This window comes from Gadus morhua, chromosome 4, assembly GCF_902167405.1.
Source record: "Gadus morhua chromosome 4, gadMor3.0, whole genome shotgun sequence".
Classification (NCBI taxonomy): Eukaryota; Metazoa; Chordata; class Actinopteri; order Gadiformes; family Gadidae; genus Gadus; species Gadus morhua.
This window is the reverse complement of record NC_044051.1, coordinates 35620317-35638810: the sequence shown is the minus strand read 5'-3', so window position 1 is coordinate 35638810 and position 18494 is coordinate 35620317. Positions and strand designations below refer to the sequence as shown.

Genomic DNA, 18494 nt, shown 5'->3' with positions numbered 1-18494 from the left:
TGTGTGTGTGCGTGTCTGCATGCGAGCGAGCGTGTGTGTGTGTGTGTGTGTGTGTGTGTGCTACACCACCAGGTCGTCGGGACGCCCGCGGGGGCCGCTGACCTTGCTGGCCCGACTCAGCCTCCGCACGTCCGTCGCCACGGCGGCCGGAGGCGGCCTGTGCATCTGCGCCCTGGTCACCACGGTGACGCGGCCGGGCGGGCCGCCGTCCTCCGCCTCCTCGTCCCACATGAGGTGCGAGGGGAGGGAGGGCAGGCGCGGCGAGGGAGGCCCCTCCCATCGGGGAGGAGCTCGACTCTTCCCGCAGGAGGAGGAGGAGGAAGAGGAGGAGGAGCAGTAGGAGGGCGCCAGCGCAGAAGGTGCCGGCGAGTCGGCCTTCCCCATCGGACCACTCACCTCCAGCGCCGCGTTCCTCCAGTTCAGCTCCAACGCCGGCAGGCGCCCGGGGACCTCGCCGCCGCGCAGGAAGCCGTCGTCGTCGGGGAAGGCGTCGGCGTTGATCTTCATCGGCGCCGTGGTCGCCGCCGCCGTCGCGTCAGGGCTCAGGGCGAGCGCGCAGGAGGAGTTCTGGACGGGCAGGTAGCGGACCCGCTCCATGGTGCTCCTGCCGGTGTAGCCTTGCAGGCAGTGGTCCGAAACCAGGGTGGCGCACTCGGGGACCGCCCGGGGGTCACCGGCGTCGTCGCCGGGGCCCAGCCGCAGGGACCCGCAGTCAGCCGCGAACTTGTGGGTGACGCTGTGTTTGACCTTCTTCCAGCCCAGGTGGTACATCTCTAGCAGGTTGAGCAGCAGGGAGATGCAGGCCACCACCAGCATGAAGATGATGAAGATGGTTTTCTCAGTGGGCCTGGGAACAGAAGGAACAACAAGGCAGCCTTGGGTTTCAGAACCTGTGGAGGTGATACATAGTTTCATATTCGTCTTGGGACAATGGTACAAATTCGTTATTAGCAAAGGATGTAGTTGTTTGAAAAAATACGTATACAATCAACCAAGCAACATAAATCGATCATAAGTTGTATGTATGACATGCGCATTAAAGCACAGAGGCAAAGAGATACTGGAGCAAGGCATCATCGAAGCATAATCGACATAGTAGGTATAACGCATGAAAGGACGAAAAGCACACAATAATACTGAGAACATAAGGGCGAGAAAAAGACAAAAAAAATTAAAAAGACAGAAAAAAGAAAACAGAAACAGTGAATATCTTCATCGCTGTATCCCGGGGTTCGTATTCTCCAAGGCCCCCCCTAAGAACCCCCTGAAGTGTGAGCAAGCCTCTGACCTGGAGATGAAGCAGTCCACCGTGTTGGGGCAAGGCCAGCGGCCGCACTTGTACAGCGGCTTGAGGCGGAAGCCGTAGAGGGAGTACTGGCCCAGGATGAAGCCCACCTCCAGAAGGGTCTTGAAGATGATGTTGAAGACGTAGGTCCGGAGCAGCGCCCCGCGGATGCGGATCTTCCCGTGCTCGTCGCGGATCGGCGGCCTCTCCTTCTTCCCGCCTCCTCCTCCGCCGCCACCGCCGCCGCCGCCACCGCCGCCGCCGCCACCGCCGCCGTAGCCGCCCCCGCCACCATCCTGCCCGAGGAGCTCCTCGCTGCGCCAGCCCGCCTTCCGCAGCTCCTCCTCCTTCTCACGCCGCTTCTCCTCCATGCGCACGATGTGCAGCACGTGGCCCAGGTAGATGAGCGTGGGCGTGGACACGAAGATGATCTGCAGCACCCAGAAGCGCACGTGGGAGATGGGGAAGGCCTGGTCGTAGCAGACGTTCTCGCAACCGGGCTGCTGCGTGTTGCAGGTGAAGTCCGACTGCTCGTCTCCCCACACCTCCTCTGCGGCCGCGCCCAGCACCAGAATGCGGAAGATGAAGAGGACGGTCAGCCACACCTGGTTGGGGGTGGGTGGGTGGGGGGGGGTTGGTTATGGGGGGGGGGTCGTAAAGATCCGCACGGGTTGATGAGGGATGAGGTATGAGGGAGGGGAGTTGGAAGAAAGAGAGAAAGGAGAACGTGTGAGAGAGGAAGTGCATTGCAACGCAATGTATTCGTTTTTCATTATCAGAATTGAATTTACAGAATTATTAGGTTTACAGAATTATTGAATAAACCTAATTAATAGGTTTACAGAACTATTGATTTTACAGAATTATTAGGTTTACAGAACTATTGAGTTTACATAACGATTGGGTTGACATAACTATGTGGTTTACAGAACTATAGGGTTACAAGATCTCTTGGGTTTACAGAAGTATTGAGTTTACAGAAATACAGGTTTGCAGAAATATAGGTTTACAGTATAGGTTTACAGAAATATTGAGTTTACAGAATTATCGGGTTAACATAACTATTGGGTTTACAGAACTATTGGGTTTAAAGAATCCTTAAGTTTACAGATCTATTGAGTTTACAGAACTATTGAATTTACAGAACTATCAAGGTTACAGAACTATTTGGTTTGCACAACTATTGGCTCTACACAACTATTGAGTCCACAGAACTATTGGATTTACCGAACTACTGAGTTTACCAAACTATTCAATATGGGGATATGTTTTCACCCAAGAATGTAAACACGACTTTTGCCTTTTTATTGTAAGTCACTTTGGACAAAACTATCAACTAAATAAGTATAATATAGTGTAATATTTTGCTGTAAATCATCCAACAATTGATTCACCTTGCCGATCACAGTTGAGTGTTCCTGAGCATTCTCCAGAAGGCGTCCCAGAAAGCTCCAGTCACCCATGCTTCAGTCAATTTCTAGCCTTGGGAAAGGGAGGGGATCCTGGGGTGAACAGCACAAGACCTCCCCGGACTAGTTCAATGAACTGGTGAATACGGAACTTGACTAAACAATCAATTGTATACAACAAGACGACAGATTATAAGGATATATATATAAAGAAAAACAAGACATATATATTTAGCCAAGAACAGCAAAACACATTATTGCTAATCATCTACTAATGTGGGTGTGTGGGACCAATATTGGCAAAAGTGATTGCAGGATTTCAAGTTAAACAATTCCTACACCCTTCCTGTTAATTAGAATCACATAAATGTATTGTGTCAGAACATCTTCATACAAATGCTGTTATACATTTACATGGAAGAATGAATCACTCGGTGTGTGTGTGTGTGTGTACGTGCGTGCGTGCGTGCGTGCGTGTGTGCGTGCGTGCGTGTGTGCGTATGTGTGTGTGTGCGTGTGTGTGTGTGTGTGTGCGTGTGTGTGTGTGTGTGTGTCATGCGGGCTATCTGCTGAACAATGGTGGTCCATCTATAGCCAGTGAATGCGAGGATAACAAGTCGTCCATGTTGACCACTAGACTCATCACATTGCAGAACTGCTGAGAAGGACAAATGTTTGTCTGGGATAGATTGATACCCCATGTGTATATACAGACAGACTACAGCACAAGCTCACACACACACACACTCACACACACACACACACACACACACACACACACACACACACACACACACACACACACACACACACACACACACACACACACACACACACACACACACACACACACACACACACACACAAACACACACACACACACACAAGCCCGTAGACACATGCCTGCATACCTGATTCTTATACTAGCATTTGCTCTTGTTAGTTATGTTTTTGCAGTTCAATTAACAGTGACCGATTTATATTTTAACCCTAACCCTGAATTGTTCTGGAAACCGGAGCACTTTCCTTTTTAAAGTTTGACACATTTCTACAAAAGCTAAAACAACAGAGGTCATTTGAATACTATAGTAGGGTGTGTCGATGTGAATGTATATCCTATTGAAATGAAATAATGAAATTAAATAACGAATGAAATACTGAAACCAAACGATCAAACGAAATGCAACTTGAAATTGCAATTTGATTAATTAACCATATTTTTTACTATACTATCACAACATCAACCTCTGACACAAACGTGCCCTGGCTGAACTAAGTGAACTGTCACCCGTCCCAGAAAACAAAAGAGAACCAACCACGCATACACACACACACTCACACGCACGCACTCTCACACACACACACACACACACGCACGCACGCACGCACGCACGCACGCACGCACACACACACACACACACACACACACACACACACACACACACACACACACACACACACACACACACACACACACACACACACAAACCGGGGTAACAAAGGCAGGTTCACTGTCGTGTTTCTTAAAAAACCCAATACTGTTGTGGGGTTTGACGTTATTATTCCTCGTCAAATGAAACGAACCGGGGGCTTAACACTGGTTCCCGCGCCATGCGTAAAAGGCGCGCCTCCGGACGCATGACGGCTATCCAAGACCTGGTAACCATCAGAGTCGCGGTATCCGGTGGTGACAGAACACCAGATAATCCACACAGGTGGGGAAGAAGGTGAAAGTCCCTCCTCCCCTCCCTCCGCCTGCCCCCCCCCCCCCCCTTCCCCTCCCTCCCACTCCCCCCCAACAGCCGAGGGCGCCTCGCAGCAGCTCCGATGCTTACCTCTCTTCTCTCTGAGCGGCCGGCGGAAACTTTTTTTGGTTTCTCCTCTTGGGGGTTTATTTCCCACGGCGGGGACTCGAGGCCAAAAACGTACGGGAAGGAGAGAAAAAAACGACAGCGACAGAAATGGGAAAATGTGATTGCGTAAAGCAACAGCGATAAGAGAGAGAGAGAGAGAGGGAGAGAGTGAGAAATTACGAGACTAGTCCACGGGCGCGTGTACAGCGTGCCGTTTGGGGGGCACGGCGAAGCGCTGCCGTTGCGTCCCGCGTGGCCGGACCGTCGGCGTATTGACGTTGTGTCATCATGCGCAGGGAGGGGGGGGGGGGGGGGGGGGGGGGGTGAACGTAGTAAGCTGACGAACCAACACCCTGCTGTCCCCCTAGTCTACCCGCAATTATAGATATAGATATAGATATATAGATATACACTCTGCCCCCCTAGTCTACCAATTATAGAAATATATACAAATGTTATATACACAAATATTATACATATATTTACCCCAAAAAACGATGCAAGGATAAAAACCAAACAGAAGTGTATTTTTTTTACAGTGGAAAGTGTCACATTTGATTAGCTGAGATTTGATTAGAAAAAAACAACAGTTAAACGAGAGCTTTCAAATCCAGATGGAGGACACATCACAGAGACTACTGAACATGAATCTGTACAAACATTGTATCTAGCCTGATATTAGAGCTACATTTTTAAAAGCCGCTGACCACTATGATATGCAGAGAGAGGATCAGTGGCTCAAGCAAAGTAAGAGGACAACCAATCAATCAATCGATCAATCAATCAATCAATCAATCAATCAATCAATCAATCAATCAATCAATCAATCAATCAATCAATCAATCAATCAATCAATCAATCCATTAATCAATGAAGTCCAACTCCATCCTGCCCCCGAAGTGGAGCTCAGCAATGGGGGCCCTACTCGTTCCAAGGGGCCCTTTTATATAGCGAGGGCCCCTGAGAGGAGTAGGCGGAGTCAGGAAGCGTCTCTCTCAAGACTTCCTGGAGGTTAGAGAAGAACATGATAACCGAGCGTCAACACAAGACTGAGGGTCGGTATGAGGTGGCATCACATGGGATATCTAATGAAAACAAGGATGTATAAGAAATTTCATTCGAGAAATGTAATCCCAAATCGTTAGAGGGTCCTGTTGACACAGTGATAGATGCCCGAGGCTTTACAGTCGGGGTAAAATGAATAACCTAAATACCTATGATTAGTTATTGCGATAATAAGCACCGGTTATTAACAGTTAACTCATCATTTACTAATGTTGCTAATGTTAACTAAGGTTTTTAATTTCTACATTAATAAATAAGGTTATGGTCAGTGTAAGGGTTACAGTTACTCTGGTTGCACTGGCACATCATCTCCAATCCCTTTACTTCTAACCCAGCCCCCCTAGCCCTAACCCTAAACCCTATGCTAATGCTACACAATAATGCTTACTGCATTAAAGGTTAATAAAGGTACCCATAGTGCAAAGTGTTACCGACGTCCCTACCAGCAGATGGAGCTAAAGTGTAGCACAACCGTCCCATACCTAGTGACGGCCTTGACGACCAGGTAGGCCAGCTCGGCCACGTTGAGGAGCATGCAGACGCTGGAGGCGGACGCCATGAACACGGTGAACACCGTCTTCTCGGTGGGCCGCGACACGAAGCAGTCCACCACGTTGGGGCAGGGCCACTCCACGCACTGCACCAGCCGCGGCATCTGGAAGCCGCGGTAGAGCGCGTACAGGACGTACCTGGGGAAGACGCAGTGGGAAAGAGGGGGGACAGAGGAGGGACGGGGTTAGACGAAGTCCCGGACTAATCCCGCATTCATTAAACAGAGAAAAAAAAAGGGGGGGTTTTCAAATGCTCAACGGAAGGCATTTCATTTTGGTATTGGGTGACCGTTTTCGTTTAAAGGGGACATATTATACCACCGGGTGTGAGTGATTAGCCGTTACGAGCCGTTTTGAGAATCGGCCTCTTCTGACATCACAAGTATTCGTGTCCACCTAGATGTCTGACAAAACAGCTTTTACCGTCTAACCACACTCACACCTGGTGGTATATGTCACCTTTAAATACTGGTCCCCCTGAATATAATAATTATGAAGTAATGACATCATATGGGGTCAAATCTGACAGCATGGGTGGTCAAACGCTCAGATTATGAGTGTAGGTTGCATAGGCGTCGATTACGCCGGGGACGCGTCCCCACCAGATTTCGTCATGAATCATTTTGTACCCACCACTTTAAAAAAAAAAAATCGAGTTTAATTATTATGTATAATAACACGGGTCTTCTCAATGCCTTGGAACGCTCCGTTCACTTGCATGGGCTCTTCACAACTTCGCGGTGAATGCTAGATATAAATTGACCGCTGTCAAGGAAAACAAAGGACTTTTTGCCTATAATGACGTCTTTGGTATCACTCCTCAAGAGGTCCGGTAACTTTTCAACCCCAGCGTCTTCGGTTGCTAAGCGACGTCAACGTCTTCGGCGGACTATTTCTCTGCTGATCAACACTACGAATGCTGGAAACAAATAAATTGTAACAAGCCACACCATGTGAAGTCATTTTTTCGTTTTGGCAAGGAGCCGTGTAATAAGCGGGATAATGTATAGAACGTCGCCGGTCGAATTTAAGCCCCTTCAGTGGGAAGCAATTACCCTCGCTGCGCGTCAGTGTCCTGTTCGCCCCGTCAACGACTTTGGCGAATTATTTCTCTGCTGATCAACGCTACGAATGATAACAAAATTCATTGGAAAAAGACACACTGTGTGAAGTTATTTTTTCGATTTGGCAAGTAGCCATTACTAATAATACCAATACTCTTTGGCTGGGATGATGAGGCATCAGACAATCAAGTCATTTTAGCCTGAATACATAGGTAAGAAGCACCAGAGCAGTTTGCTAGTACCATGGACAGTATCAGAACGATAACCTGTTGAACTAAATGGATGTGGTAGGCTACACCGCGGGATGCATCTGCAGACCACTGCCGCATAAATAAAGGTAAGACGCGATATTTATTGCTTAAGATTTGCTGGTGCTGTGGCGAGGTCTTTTGTGTTTTTTGCACTCAAGTGGTCGGGTGTTTTAACTTGCAATTGATAGTCGGTGGACAGTCAGTTGACACAAAGTGACTTTTGGTCATTCTTGAATTCTGGAATAATTGAGGGGGGGAGTTCATGAGTTTTGGTCAGAATGCCTGATATAGGCTATAGTTTTGATGGAATGCGTGTTGTGAATTTAGAACAGCCAGCTCCTCATGTGATACATACGGAAGAGGATTAGGGCCACACATGTAAAAAAAAAATTAAGTTCTGACTTTATTCTCAGAATTCTGAGAAAAAAGTCAGAATTCTGACTTTAATCTCAGAATTCTGAGAATAGAGTCAGAATTCTGACTTTAATCTCAGAATTCTGACTTTTTTCTCAGAATTCTGAGATTAAAGTCAGAATTCTGACATTAATCTCAGAATTCTGAGAAAAAAGTCAGAATTCTGACATTAATCTCAGAATTCTGAGAAAAAAGTCAGAATTCTGACTTTAAAGTCAGAACTACGGGTATCTGTAAGGACCAACCTCCGTGGGAGAGACACTTTGCTTTATGCAGTAGGAGGAAACCTATGGAAAGAATAGAATGGCGCGGTAAAAGTGCAAAACCTGTGCGGTTTGGCAAGAATTCCGTACGGTTTTGAATGAGTAATAGCCGCGGCTATTAGTCATTCACTCCGGCTATTAGTTATTAACTCCGGCTATTAGTTATTCACTCCGGCTATTAGGTATGCAGAACGAGCCCTCCCTCTTCTTTGCTTGACCACTAAGTTTGAAGGCTGTCTAAACAATCAGTGAAGAGAAATACCAGACTAAAGTAACGCATTGTCGAGACTAGAGCTGCAGTGCCTCCATGTTTCGCCGTAACATAAAGCTGTGTTGTCTTTACTAGTTTCACTACAATGTAATGACCACCACTAGCTAGTGGAAAATACATTTGTGTCTAGTACACTGATATATTTGTATATGTTAGGCTATATATTGAGATGGCAGTGTTCGAAATACCCGTCAATATTCGGGGATGCCCTCATCCCCAGATTGTTCTCGATATGCAGTAGCCAGCTAGGCCATAACATTACAATATTTCATGGATGCAAGCAAGCCAAGACAATCAATCTATATCTATAGCCTACATGACAACACACAAACACACGCACACACACACACACACACACACACACACACACACACACACACACACACACACACACACACACACACACACACACACACACACACACACACACACACACACACACACACACACACACAGACACACACGCACACACGTTAAACACACTGGTATAGCAATAGGAGCCTGCATTGGCTAAAGTTGTTGGGATGCACGTTATTTTATAACAGGGAGGGGCAAAGTTGTGCATTACAATGCAAACACGACAATAATTGGCACAGTTCTTGCGCGCTCAGAAGAACATGAACTGAATAAATGCCAGGTATATAGCATATCGGAGACAGGCACACAATCAGTGCATTTGCAAATAAGAGCCTGCAGTATGACCGTTCTTGTGACATTATTTAACCATCCATCTACAGCTAATACGATCAGACAGATACATCATTGATCACATATAAGCCAACAACAAGCCCAACATCACCACGGCAGGTGCGCTCTCTCTCGCACATTCACACAATCACTCCAACTTCTCCAACTCCAAGGCAAAGCTGTTTCACTAAGACCACAAACAACCACAACTAACCAGCCTACATATCCACAACAATATCTTCTGTTTGGCGCCCATGGCTAATTTGCATACTTGCACAGGACTGTCGGCTCCGCTTGTCAAAAAAAATAGAACGTATTTGTGAATAAATGCTTTGAATTCTGAATACTGGACTTGGTGAGTTGGCTATGGGAGTTGGTGAGTTGGCTATGGGACGTGCACTTTTACCGCGCTTCTAGGGCCGGATTGTGGCTTTCTTGGCTTTCCATAGGTTTCCTCCTACTGCATAAAGCAAAGTGTCTCTCCCACGGAGGTTGGTCCTTACAGATACCCGTAGTTCTGACTTTAAAGTCAGAATTCTGACTTTTTTCTCAGAATTCTGAGATTAAAGTCAGAATTCTGAGATTAATGTCAGAATTCTGACTTTTTTCTCAGAATTCTGAGATTAATGTCAGAATTCTGACTTTAATCTCAGAATTCTGAGAAAAAAGTCAGAATTCTGAGATTAATGTCAGAATTCTGACTTTTTATCTCAGAATTCTGAGATTAATGTCGGAATTCTGAGATTAATGTCAGAATTCTGAGATTAAAGTCAGAATTCTGACTTTTCTCTCAGAATTCTGAGAATAAAGTCAGAACTTAATTTTTTTTTACATGTGTGGCCCTAATCCTTTTACGTAGATACAGCGTTCAGCTGTGCAACAAATATTTTTTTCTTTTTCAATCTTGATCACTTTTGTAGTGCTGTGTGTAGCCACACCTTTGGCACTTCTGAACTTAAACACGCAGTTATATTCCTTTCTTAGCTCCTCTTGTTTAGGTTGTTAGCTTAGCCATATCATGTCACGTTGTCAACATTGGATACATGGAGCAGAACATAGTGGGTCATATGTCCGATGCTTTTTGAAAACGTTTTCTTCATAAAACGTGCCAGACCGATTTTGTATAGGCCTACATTTTATTCCTTAGTAATTAGCTACATGGCTATGCCGTCTTTCAGAACCTTTCATTACCGGCACTAAGGAGAGAAAAAGGAGTGCATCCTCATTGTACCCAGCACTTCTAACAATTCACTTCCGAATGCGTCTCTGTCCCCAGCACATTTCAAACCAAACTGACGCCCATGGTAGGTTGTGATTTGTGGGTCGGGCAGGGACCCAGCCCAGGGCTGTGCGTGCGTACATGAAGCCCGCTTCAAACAGCAGCCGGACCACAAGGCTGCAGGCGTACGTCCACCAGAGGGCGCCAGTCAGCTGGAGTCTCCGCCTCTTCAGGTTCTCTAGCTCTGCCTCCTCGGCCTCGGAACCACGGGTGCCAAAGAGACCAGCCCGCTCAGACGCCTGGCAGGGAAACAAAGTGATAAAGGGAGTAGAGTAGAACAAAAGAGACATCCAAAGACCTTATAGAAATGCACACATTTGACCTGGAATGCAGCTTTAATTTTAACGCAGGAAGCTTAACAAAGCACACAAATACGAATAGTAGATTTATTAACGTTTGACAATGTATGGTATATTCAAAAAAGTCTCTACTTTCTAGGTTTTTTTCACAGACAAATATATTGCTCGACAAAGCACGAAAATAGGAATAGAGCATTTAATAATAACATTTGACAAGGTATGGTATATTCAAAACATAAAAATCAGTAATTTCCTAATACACAAATGTTTTTACTTGTGGAAACAGTTGGAACTGTTTACATAAAAGGGTTCAAACGGGAGCGTTAAAAAAGCCAACTGACACGCACCTGTAGGAGTCTCTTTTTGTCGCCGTGGTTACGGTAGGCCACGTGCATGGCGACGAGGAGGGTGGGCGTGGAGACGAAGACCAGCTGGAGACACCAGAGTCTGATGTGGGAGACGGGGAAGAAGTGGTCGTAGCAGACGTTCTCACAGCCCGGCTTGGGAGAGCAAGGGAGCAGGAGGAAAGAGATGTAAAAGAAGGGGGTTGAGATGCGATAGCAATTCCCTACCAGATGGTGGTGCTTTTTTTGAGGTTTGGCTTAATGTCAGCCAACCCTTGGCTTAACCCATAACTGCTTAAACCTGGTCATGCGCGGCTAACTATGGCTGGTTATCACATAGTATGATGTTCGGTATCATTTTTTTGATACAAAAGAAAACAATAGTTTAATAAGGTATTTTACTGTTGCTTTTTTTTATGAGGCAGTTGTCAGCAAATTATGCAAAATATTGATAGAAATAATGTTGATGATGTACTGAAGCAGAGAAGAACTGTCATGTTATTTGCATCAATGTTGATTTTACAATTACCAATAGCATCATGCATCATCATAGAATCGGGTTCGAATCACTATTTCCCTGCCAGGTTTCTCCTCATACCTGGTTACCGTGGGCGACGGACTCACCTGCAGGGTGTTACAGGTGAAGTCTGTCTGCTCGTCTCCCCACACGCTCTCGGCCGCCACGATCAGCACCATCACCCTGAAGATGAAGAGCACCGACAGCCACACCTTCCCCAAGCTGGTGGAGTAGCGGTTGACCCCGCTCAGCTGGGCCAGCAGGGCCCCCCACGACGGCATGCTGCTGCTGGGGGGACCACCAGACCAGACAGTTGGTTCAGGTGGGGTCGCGCTTTCGGGTGAGGACCACCCGAAAGCGTTCTAGTTGAGTCATGCTTTTATTTTTTCAGGACCCCAGGTGAGTGTTCTAATTGAGTTGTGCGTTTATTTTGAATGGCTGCAGAGAGTGTTCTAGTTTAGCTGCGCTTTTATTTGTTATTACACAAGAGAGCATTCTGTTCAAATAACGCTTTTACTTTGGAGTACCACAAGACATCTTTGTGGAGTTGTGCTTTTATTTGGGAGGACCACAAGTACAGTACTGGTGTTCAGTCTTTTATAGTGGATTAACGTATCAGTTACGGATCCCACAGAAAAACTAACAACTGAAGCTCTGTGTGTCAGATAATGGGATGCAAGGCAACCCATCGTGTCCAAGCCAAACCTTTCCTAACATGCTGATACATTCTGTTGAAGTAATTATAGGGTAGGCTATTACTAATGGCTACTCATTGTTGGATGGATGACCAATTATTATTGTTTGGAACGGAAAGGGGTCAATTTACAAGAAAATAAATCTGATAAGTAAGCAAATTTAAGAATTAAGATGGATCTGGTTTTCCATAGGCACAATGTGATAAGAAGATAGCATGGATGTTTCATAGAATGCAGGGCAACATATAGAATACAATTATAATAATGACCAATAACAATTCCCCTATTAGGCCTAGTTATGTTACTTCGATGCATTAATATATTTCAAAGTAAGAGTTTTGTGGAGTCAGCCGCGAGAGATGAAAGCAAGAAAAAGAGAGGTATGAGAGAGGGAGAAGAAGATGAAAAGGAATGACATCCAGAGTAGGACGAGGGGAGGGAAGCGGGATTCATGTGAACTCTTGACCTGCGGTCAGCCCACTACGCCGTCGTACTGTGGGCTGCTGAATGGACCCCACTCAGGTCCTCAATCAATCATTATGCACTGCTGTCCCCTTGCCATTCACATGGACATCCAGCGAACCACGGCTCGAACTCATTCACATTTTTAAAAAAAACAAAATAAATGAATGTAAAGGCTATTTAACGTTATGTCATTCGGAAACAGAATGTGATCTCGCGAGATTTGGATGTTCCCACGAGGCTGAAATATTATTGAAATATTTAGATGAAAGGTTAACCACTTTTAGTAAAATTTTGATAATAAATATAGGCCTACATTTAATACAATAGGCTCATGTGTGCATTGAGAATGCCTTACATTGACTAGAATATGTCATCATGAAGAGACATCAACGTTTGGTGCATTTTCAATTATCCCAAAAATCTCTAATAGTCTTAGAACTCAATCTTTCTTTTAGGCCTACATTTTATATTTTTCTATAAAAGTAAATGATAAGTAGATTACATTAAGGCAAACTATATGGTCACATCCAAGTTAGACTAAAACATGTGCAAAAAAATAATTAAGGAAAATAAAACTGTTGTCTCACCTGAGTTTTAAGACGTCAACGCTACAACCTATATGTGGGGTTATCTTCTTTGTAGGCAAAACAAAACACGCGGTCGTCTATAGATGTAAGACGCTGTAACGCTGATATCACATTTTGAAAACTATAGCGATGAAGTAACGGACCATAAGCTGGTTTTATTTCAGAGGACAGGTTTTTGTAGCAGAGGTCAGGTGAGGTGTGGTCCGCTGCTGCGTCTTCACGGGTCCGTATCGTCGCTCCTGCTTACTCGCTTGAGCCACCTGAGGACTCCACCGCGTGGGGGCGGGGCTCTGTGCGGGCGCATCTTTTTAAACCGTGGAGGATACAAGCTTTTTCTAGGGTTATGCCCTGATCTTCGATGTAGTCATGATGTATTGTCTTCGCTCACAAAAAGAAAATGAATGAAATAAGCCCTATAGGCTGAGGCAGCCAATCATTTACAATGCTGTCTCTAATCCGATCGGATCACCGACCATGGGAGTCCGATTTTTTTTTTTCTATTGAAGGAGGGTGTGTGTGTGTGTTTACAATTTATTACCAACACATGAATAACTTGCTTTATGCATAACACACTCTCTCTAACGCAGACACAATGTAGAAGACTGAAAAAAAATGTTAAACAGCAACATGCAAACTCAAAAGTGCCCCCAGAGATGAGAGAAGACGACCTGAGTCTGAGATGGCCAGAAGGAGAGCGAGTGAGAGTGAGAGTGAGAGCGAGAGTGAGAGAGAGAGAGGATGTCTGGGGTTATAATCGACAGATCTGTGTAACTAACAGCGACACTTAACTCCCGATACACATCGGTAAATGGACAACGGTGGACAAACGCTCTACTGTTCACAGGGAGAGGTGTGTGTGTGTGTGTTTGTGTGTGTGTGTGTGTGTGTGTGTGTGTGTGTGTGTGTGTGTGTGTGTGTGTGTGTGTGTGTGTGTGTGTGTGTGTGTGTGTGTGTGTTTGTGTGAATAAGTACATGCACAGTGTATGCTGTGGGTACTTTCCATATTTAGGTGGGTACTTTCCACTTTTTTACTATATCAATGTGTGTGTGTGTGTGTGTGTGTGTGTGTGGGGGGGGGGGGGTAGAGTGGGGGAGAGAGTGAGAGAGAAAGAGGTATCCGAGTACCTCCTGGACAGCCTTGCCAAGAGGAGGAACAGAGCGGCCACTGTCAGGAGTGGACACCCTATTATTGTCTCTCTTACTCTCTTTCTCTCTCTCTCGTAACAACCAACAAATATGGTTCTACAGTATCTGCTACGAAAACACACACACACACACACACCACACACACGCGGCAATAGTACAATATGGAGAGTGCATACAGCGTACAGTATGCTTGTACTTATTCCTACACACACACACACACACACACACACACACACACACACACACACACACACACACACACACACACACACACACACACACACACACACACACACACACACACAGGGAGAGGGAATGCACATGTTAGGAGGACACGGTCTTGGAGCAGTGGGAGGTCTTGGCTTGCGGCTCCAGAGTCTTTGTTCAGAAGCCAGTAGGAGCGCTGAGACGTCCCCCGGCCAGCTACTGCTGCAAGCCGTGGGACCGGTTTCACACCGAATGGACCGCACGTGGTACTTTTACTTTAAAAGGAGCGGGAAAGTGGCAGGTGCATGGAGCAAACAGGTTGATTGTTATTTGTGTGTTTGTGTGTATCTATTCTGGGGTGATGAAACAAAAATACGAAGTTTGGATTATAATTTGAATGCATGAGTTTGTATTGCTGATCAGATTTAAACAAATTCCATGTTAAATTATGAAATTATTTGACAGGGACAATGCACGATATACAATTGAGCAAGATTATAGCCAAAATGCATCTGTTGTTTAATTTACATTGTTATTTCTTGTCTCAAATTATTGATCTAAAATGGGCTTAAGGGTTTAGGTTATTTAAAATGAATACTCATTGTCAAAAGTCTATGAATGTTCCTTCAGCCTATCTGGTGCGTTGAAAACATTTAATGCGCTATAATAGGTCAGATGAGGATGTGGATGTGAAAGTTATTTCTCAAAAAAGAGAATGGAATAGAAAGTAATAAATGTTTTAGTTGCATTTATACGGAAGTGTAAATGCTGTGAAACATCAAGTGAAACCATATATGAAACCAGTTTCAAGAGCAGAATTACATGTCTCATGTTTTTTTTTTATTATTCGTCGTACACATTGTTTTTTTAAATCACCATTCCATCATACAGATAAGACACATGGTATCAACAACATATCAAAAAAGTAAATGATGAAAAACACGGTTTCAGAAATAACATCACTATACGTTACAGAAAAAGATCAGAGAAAAACAAAAAGAAAATACCCCAAAAAGAGGTCACCATCACTATAGAAACAAGCATTACAGTAACAGCTTCATAGATTACGATTGGCTGCCATTTCTCACCAGATTTTTTTAAGCAATCGATTATAGTCTGAAATAATGCGGAACTCATTGGTTGAAGGTAATGTCGATTTGAGAAAACCAGCTAGAGGAGTAAAAGATGGTTGTGATGAACACCAGGGAATGGCTACTTGGTTCTTCACGTCGATAACTTGGTCTACATGCCTCGGCAAATTATCTCCTCCATGTGGATAGTGATTTAATACAAATTTCTGGAAGGAGTACTTAAAAAGAAAAAATACACTTAACACTTTAGGAATGATACCCTGTTGTACTCCGGCAGAGTTCAACAGATGAAAATACAGATGTTACCGTCTTACAATACATCTATGTATTCATTCACCATTGCACACCAGTCGTCAGGGAGAATGTGCCATCCGACCACTGCGACCAGAGAACAATGCAAATCTGGTTGCCTTTCTTCTTTTTTAGATACATATCATTTTTTTTTTTTTTTTTAAGTACCACTATTTCACCACTAGGTGTCTTGCTGAAAAGCCATTAAGAGCCATTTTAAAAAATGTGTGACATCCCAACGTGGGAGTGACCAACCGGCTGGAAGGAGTCGATTGGTTGACCGGATTCAAGTGCCAGGCCGGGGGTGGATCTGTCATACAGTCGTAGACACTCTGACTTGTGATGTCACAAACGATGGATATGGTGTGGCGAAATGGCTTCTCACGGCTAATTAGCCTCACACTTGGAAGGAAAAATAGGAATCTATGGAATATCAGGGCACACTTGATTACATGACCACGGAGGACAGAACAGTAAGGCACGCGCATGCATACACTCAATAAAAGGGCTTTGCTTCTTCCCCATGTTTTTTTGCGTCCGTGAACCATTGTGTACAACCTGAGCGGTAACCACTTCCTGTAAAACCTCAATCACACTACACAACCAAACACATTTAGTTAATTTTTTTAATCACGTTCGGCCAAGGTCAAAGTCCTATAAAATTCGAAAAATGTAGTGCAATCTAAACCTTTTGGGGTCAGGCCAAGCCAAGAATGTTGTTCATCAATTCGCACACACACACACACACACACACACACACACACACACACACACACACACACACACACACACACACACACACACACACACACACACACACACTTAAGAGCAATCTGCATCTGTTTGCATTGAGGGCGGCCATTACGACAGGTGTGCTGGCTGAATTTAGGGTAGGTTGGTGGAATTCTCACTACTCCCATCTCAGCATGAACGCCATGATGGACACGCGCACACGCACGCACATGCACACACACACCCTTATCATGTCAATGTTAAAAGGAACCCATCGACATGACTTTGGAAGAAAGTCCCAAAAGAAAAACCAACAACAGTTCGGTTCACCTTCAGTCGTGCACATTTCTCTGCGTTAAAAAAAATGAATTATTCAGTCACGACATTAGAAGAACAGAACACCATGAATTCACTCCAAACCCACAGCCATCTATCTATCCATGGGTGATATTTTTTATGTTCTTAACTTGGGTGTGGGAAGGGACTTTAATTTTGGAAAAATATATAGACATTAAAGCCCTTTAAACTTGAAGTGGCTGGTTGCGCTACGAGTTTCTTACACAAACTACACCAGCTAAGTCCGGTTGGCAGAACTACATTTGTACAAACCTTTTGTTTTTACGTCTGAAATACAACCACACGGGGGATGAGTTCAAGTCCGACTCGAATGACAGGCGGGTACAAAAAAATATAACGTTTCTTCAGCACAAAAGATTGTTTCTAACCACTTCAGCAAAATCACCATCATACAGCCATAAAACGAACACACTATATAACGAACAATAAATCCCGTAAAAGGCTACAGGTTTAATTTTTTTTTGCTTTACTAAATGTCCATAATTACGTATCGTCGTGCGCTGCAAGAGAAACCCTACATGACCCATACATCTAGTAGCATTTATAGTCCCCAGACATGTAGCACTTCCTCATCGCCATGGTGTTGAGGGGAATAACCCTTGTATCAGCATGCCAGGACCGAGGCCTTCGTGATGCCCTTTCAAAATAAAAGCCCAATGTGGACTCCCAGGAGTTGAAGGCTGGGGTACGATTTACCACACTAAGTGACCGTCCCCAAACATGTCGAGAGGTAGATGGAAAAAAACGGGTCATGTTTGAAACTTATTGAAGCCTACGTTCCATTAAAACACTTCCACCGTTCACGATCTGCGGCAGAAACACCTGACTAGAGGAGAACACTGCAGAGTTTGAATAGGGGGGAGGCGACCAGACCTTCTCTAGGTTGCTTTACATCCCCACATCCACACAAACGTTTCAGGACAACACTGGGTGAGTTCCATTGTTTGGAAATGGGCAAAGAAAGGGGAACCAATGCGGGATAAACTAATTTCTTTTCAAATAAATAAACAAATAACAAAGGGAAAAAAAAATGGAAAATGCTGCACTGCATGAGCATAACGTACACAGTTACCCAAACAACATCGCCAAGGCAACCCTGGAGCTGGCTGGAGAAATATCTAAAGATGATGCGTTGCAAAAGCAATCACCAACAAGTCACTACGAGAAATGGGTTTGAGGTTACCTTAAATGGTCAAATTATCTCAAACGACAGGAACTGGACCCCAAACACCACCGCCGTCTACAATTGGCTGAAATGAGCATCAAGTGACGGCATTAGCAATAATTTTAGCCAATAAGAATAGAGCGATGTGAGGCATTCATATATATATATTTATATATATATATATATGGTTTAAATCAACAGGTAGG

General features: G+C 44.8%; 2 protein-coding genes across 3 annotated transcripts; both read right to left on the bottom strand.

The window, feature by feature from the left end:
- LOC115542330 (gap junction alpha-3 protein-like) lies at positions 1 to 4798 on the bottom strand. Of its 2 annotated transcripts, XM_030354576.1 has the most exons (4): positions 4530 to 4798; positions 2680 to 2767; positions 1289 to 1890; positions 1 to 847 (listed from the first exon to the last, which is right to left on the bottom strand). In XM_030354576.1, exons 2-4 carry the CDS (start codon positions 2746 to 2748, stop codon positions 61 to 63), a joined length of 1458 nt encoding a protein of 485 aa, XP_030210436.1. In that variant the 5' UTR covers positions 2749 to 2767; positions 4530 to 4798; the 3' UTR covers positions 1 to 60. The 2 variants fall into 2 exon arrangements, with proteins under 2 accessions (XP_030210436.1, XP_030210437.1); XM_030354577.1 differs by lacking the exon at positions 4530 to 4798 and having other exon boundaries at positions 2680 to 3157.
- Positions 4799 to 5053: 255 nt separating this feature from the next.
- LOC115542379 (gap junction beta-6 protein-like) lies at positions 5054 to 13569 on the bottom strand. The gene is made up of 6 exons (XM_030354646.1): positions 13300 to 13569; positions 11660 to 11840; positions 11039 to 11191; positions 10474 to 10631; positions 6095 to 6301; positions 5054 to 5552 (listed from the first exon to the last, which is right to left on the bottom strand). The coding sequence occupies exons 2-6, from the start codon at positions 11831 to 11833 to the stop codon at positions 5543 to 5545; spliced, it is 702 nt and encodes a 233-aa protein (XP_030210506.1). The 5' UTR covers positions 11834 to 11840; positions 13300 to 13569; the 3' UTR covers positions 5054 to 5542.
- Between the last annotated feature and the right edge of the window lie 4925 nt (positions 13570 to 18494).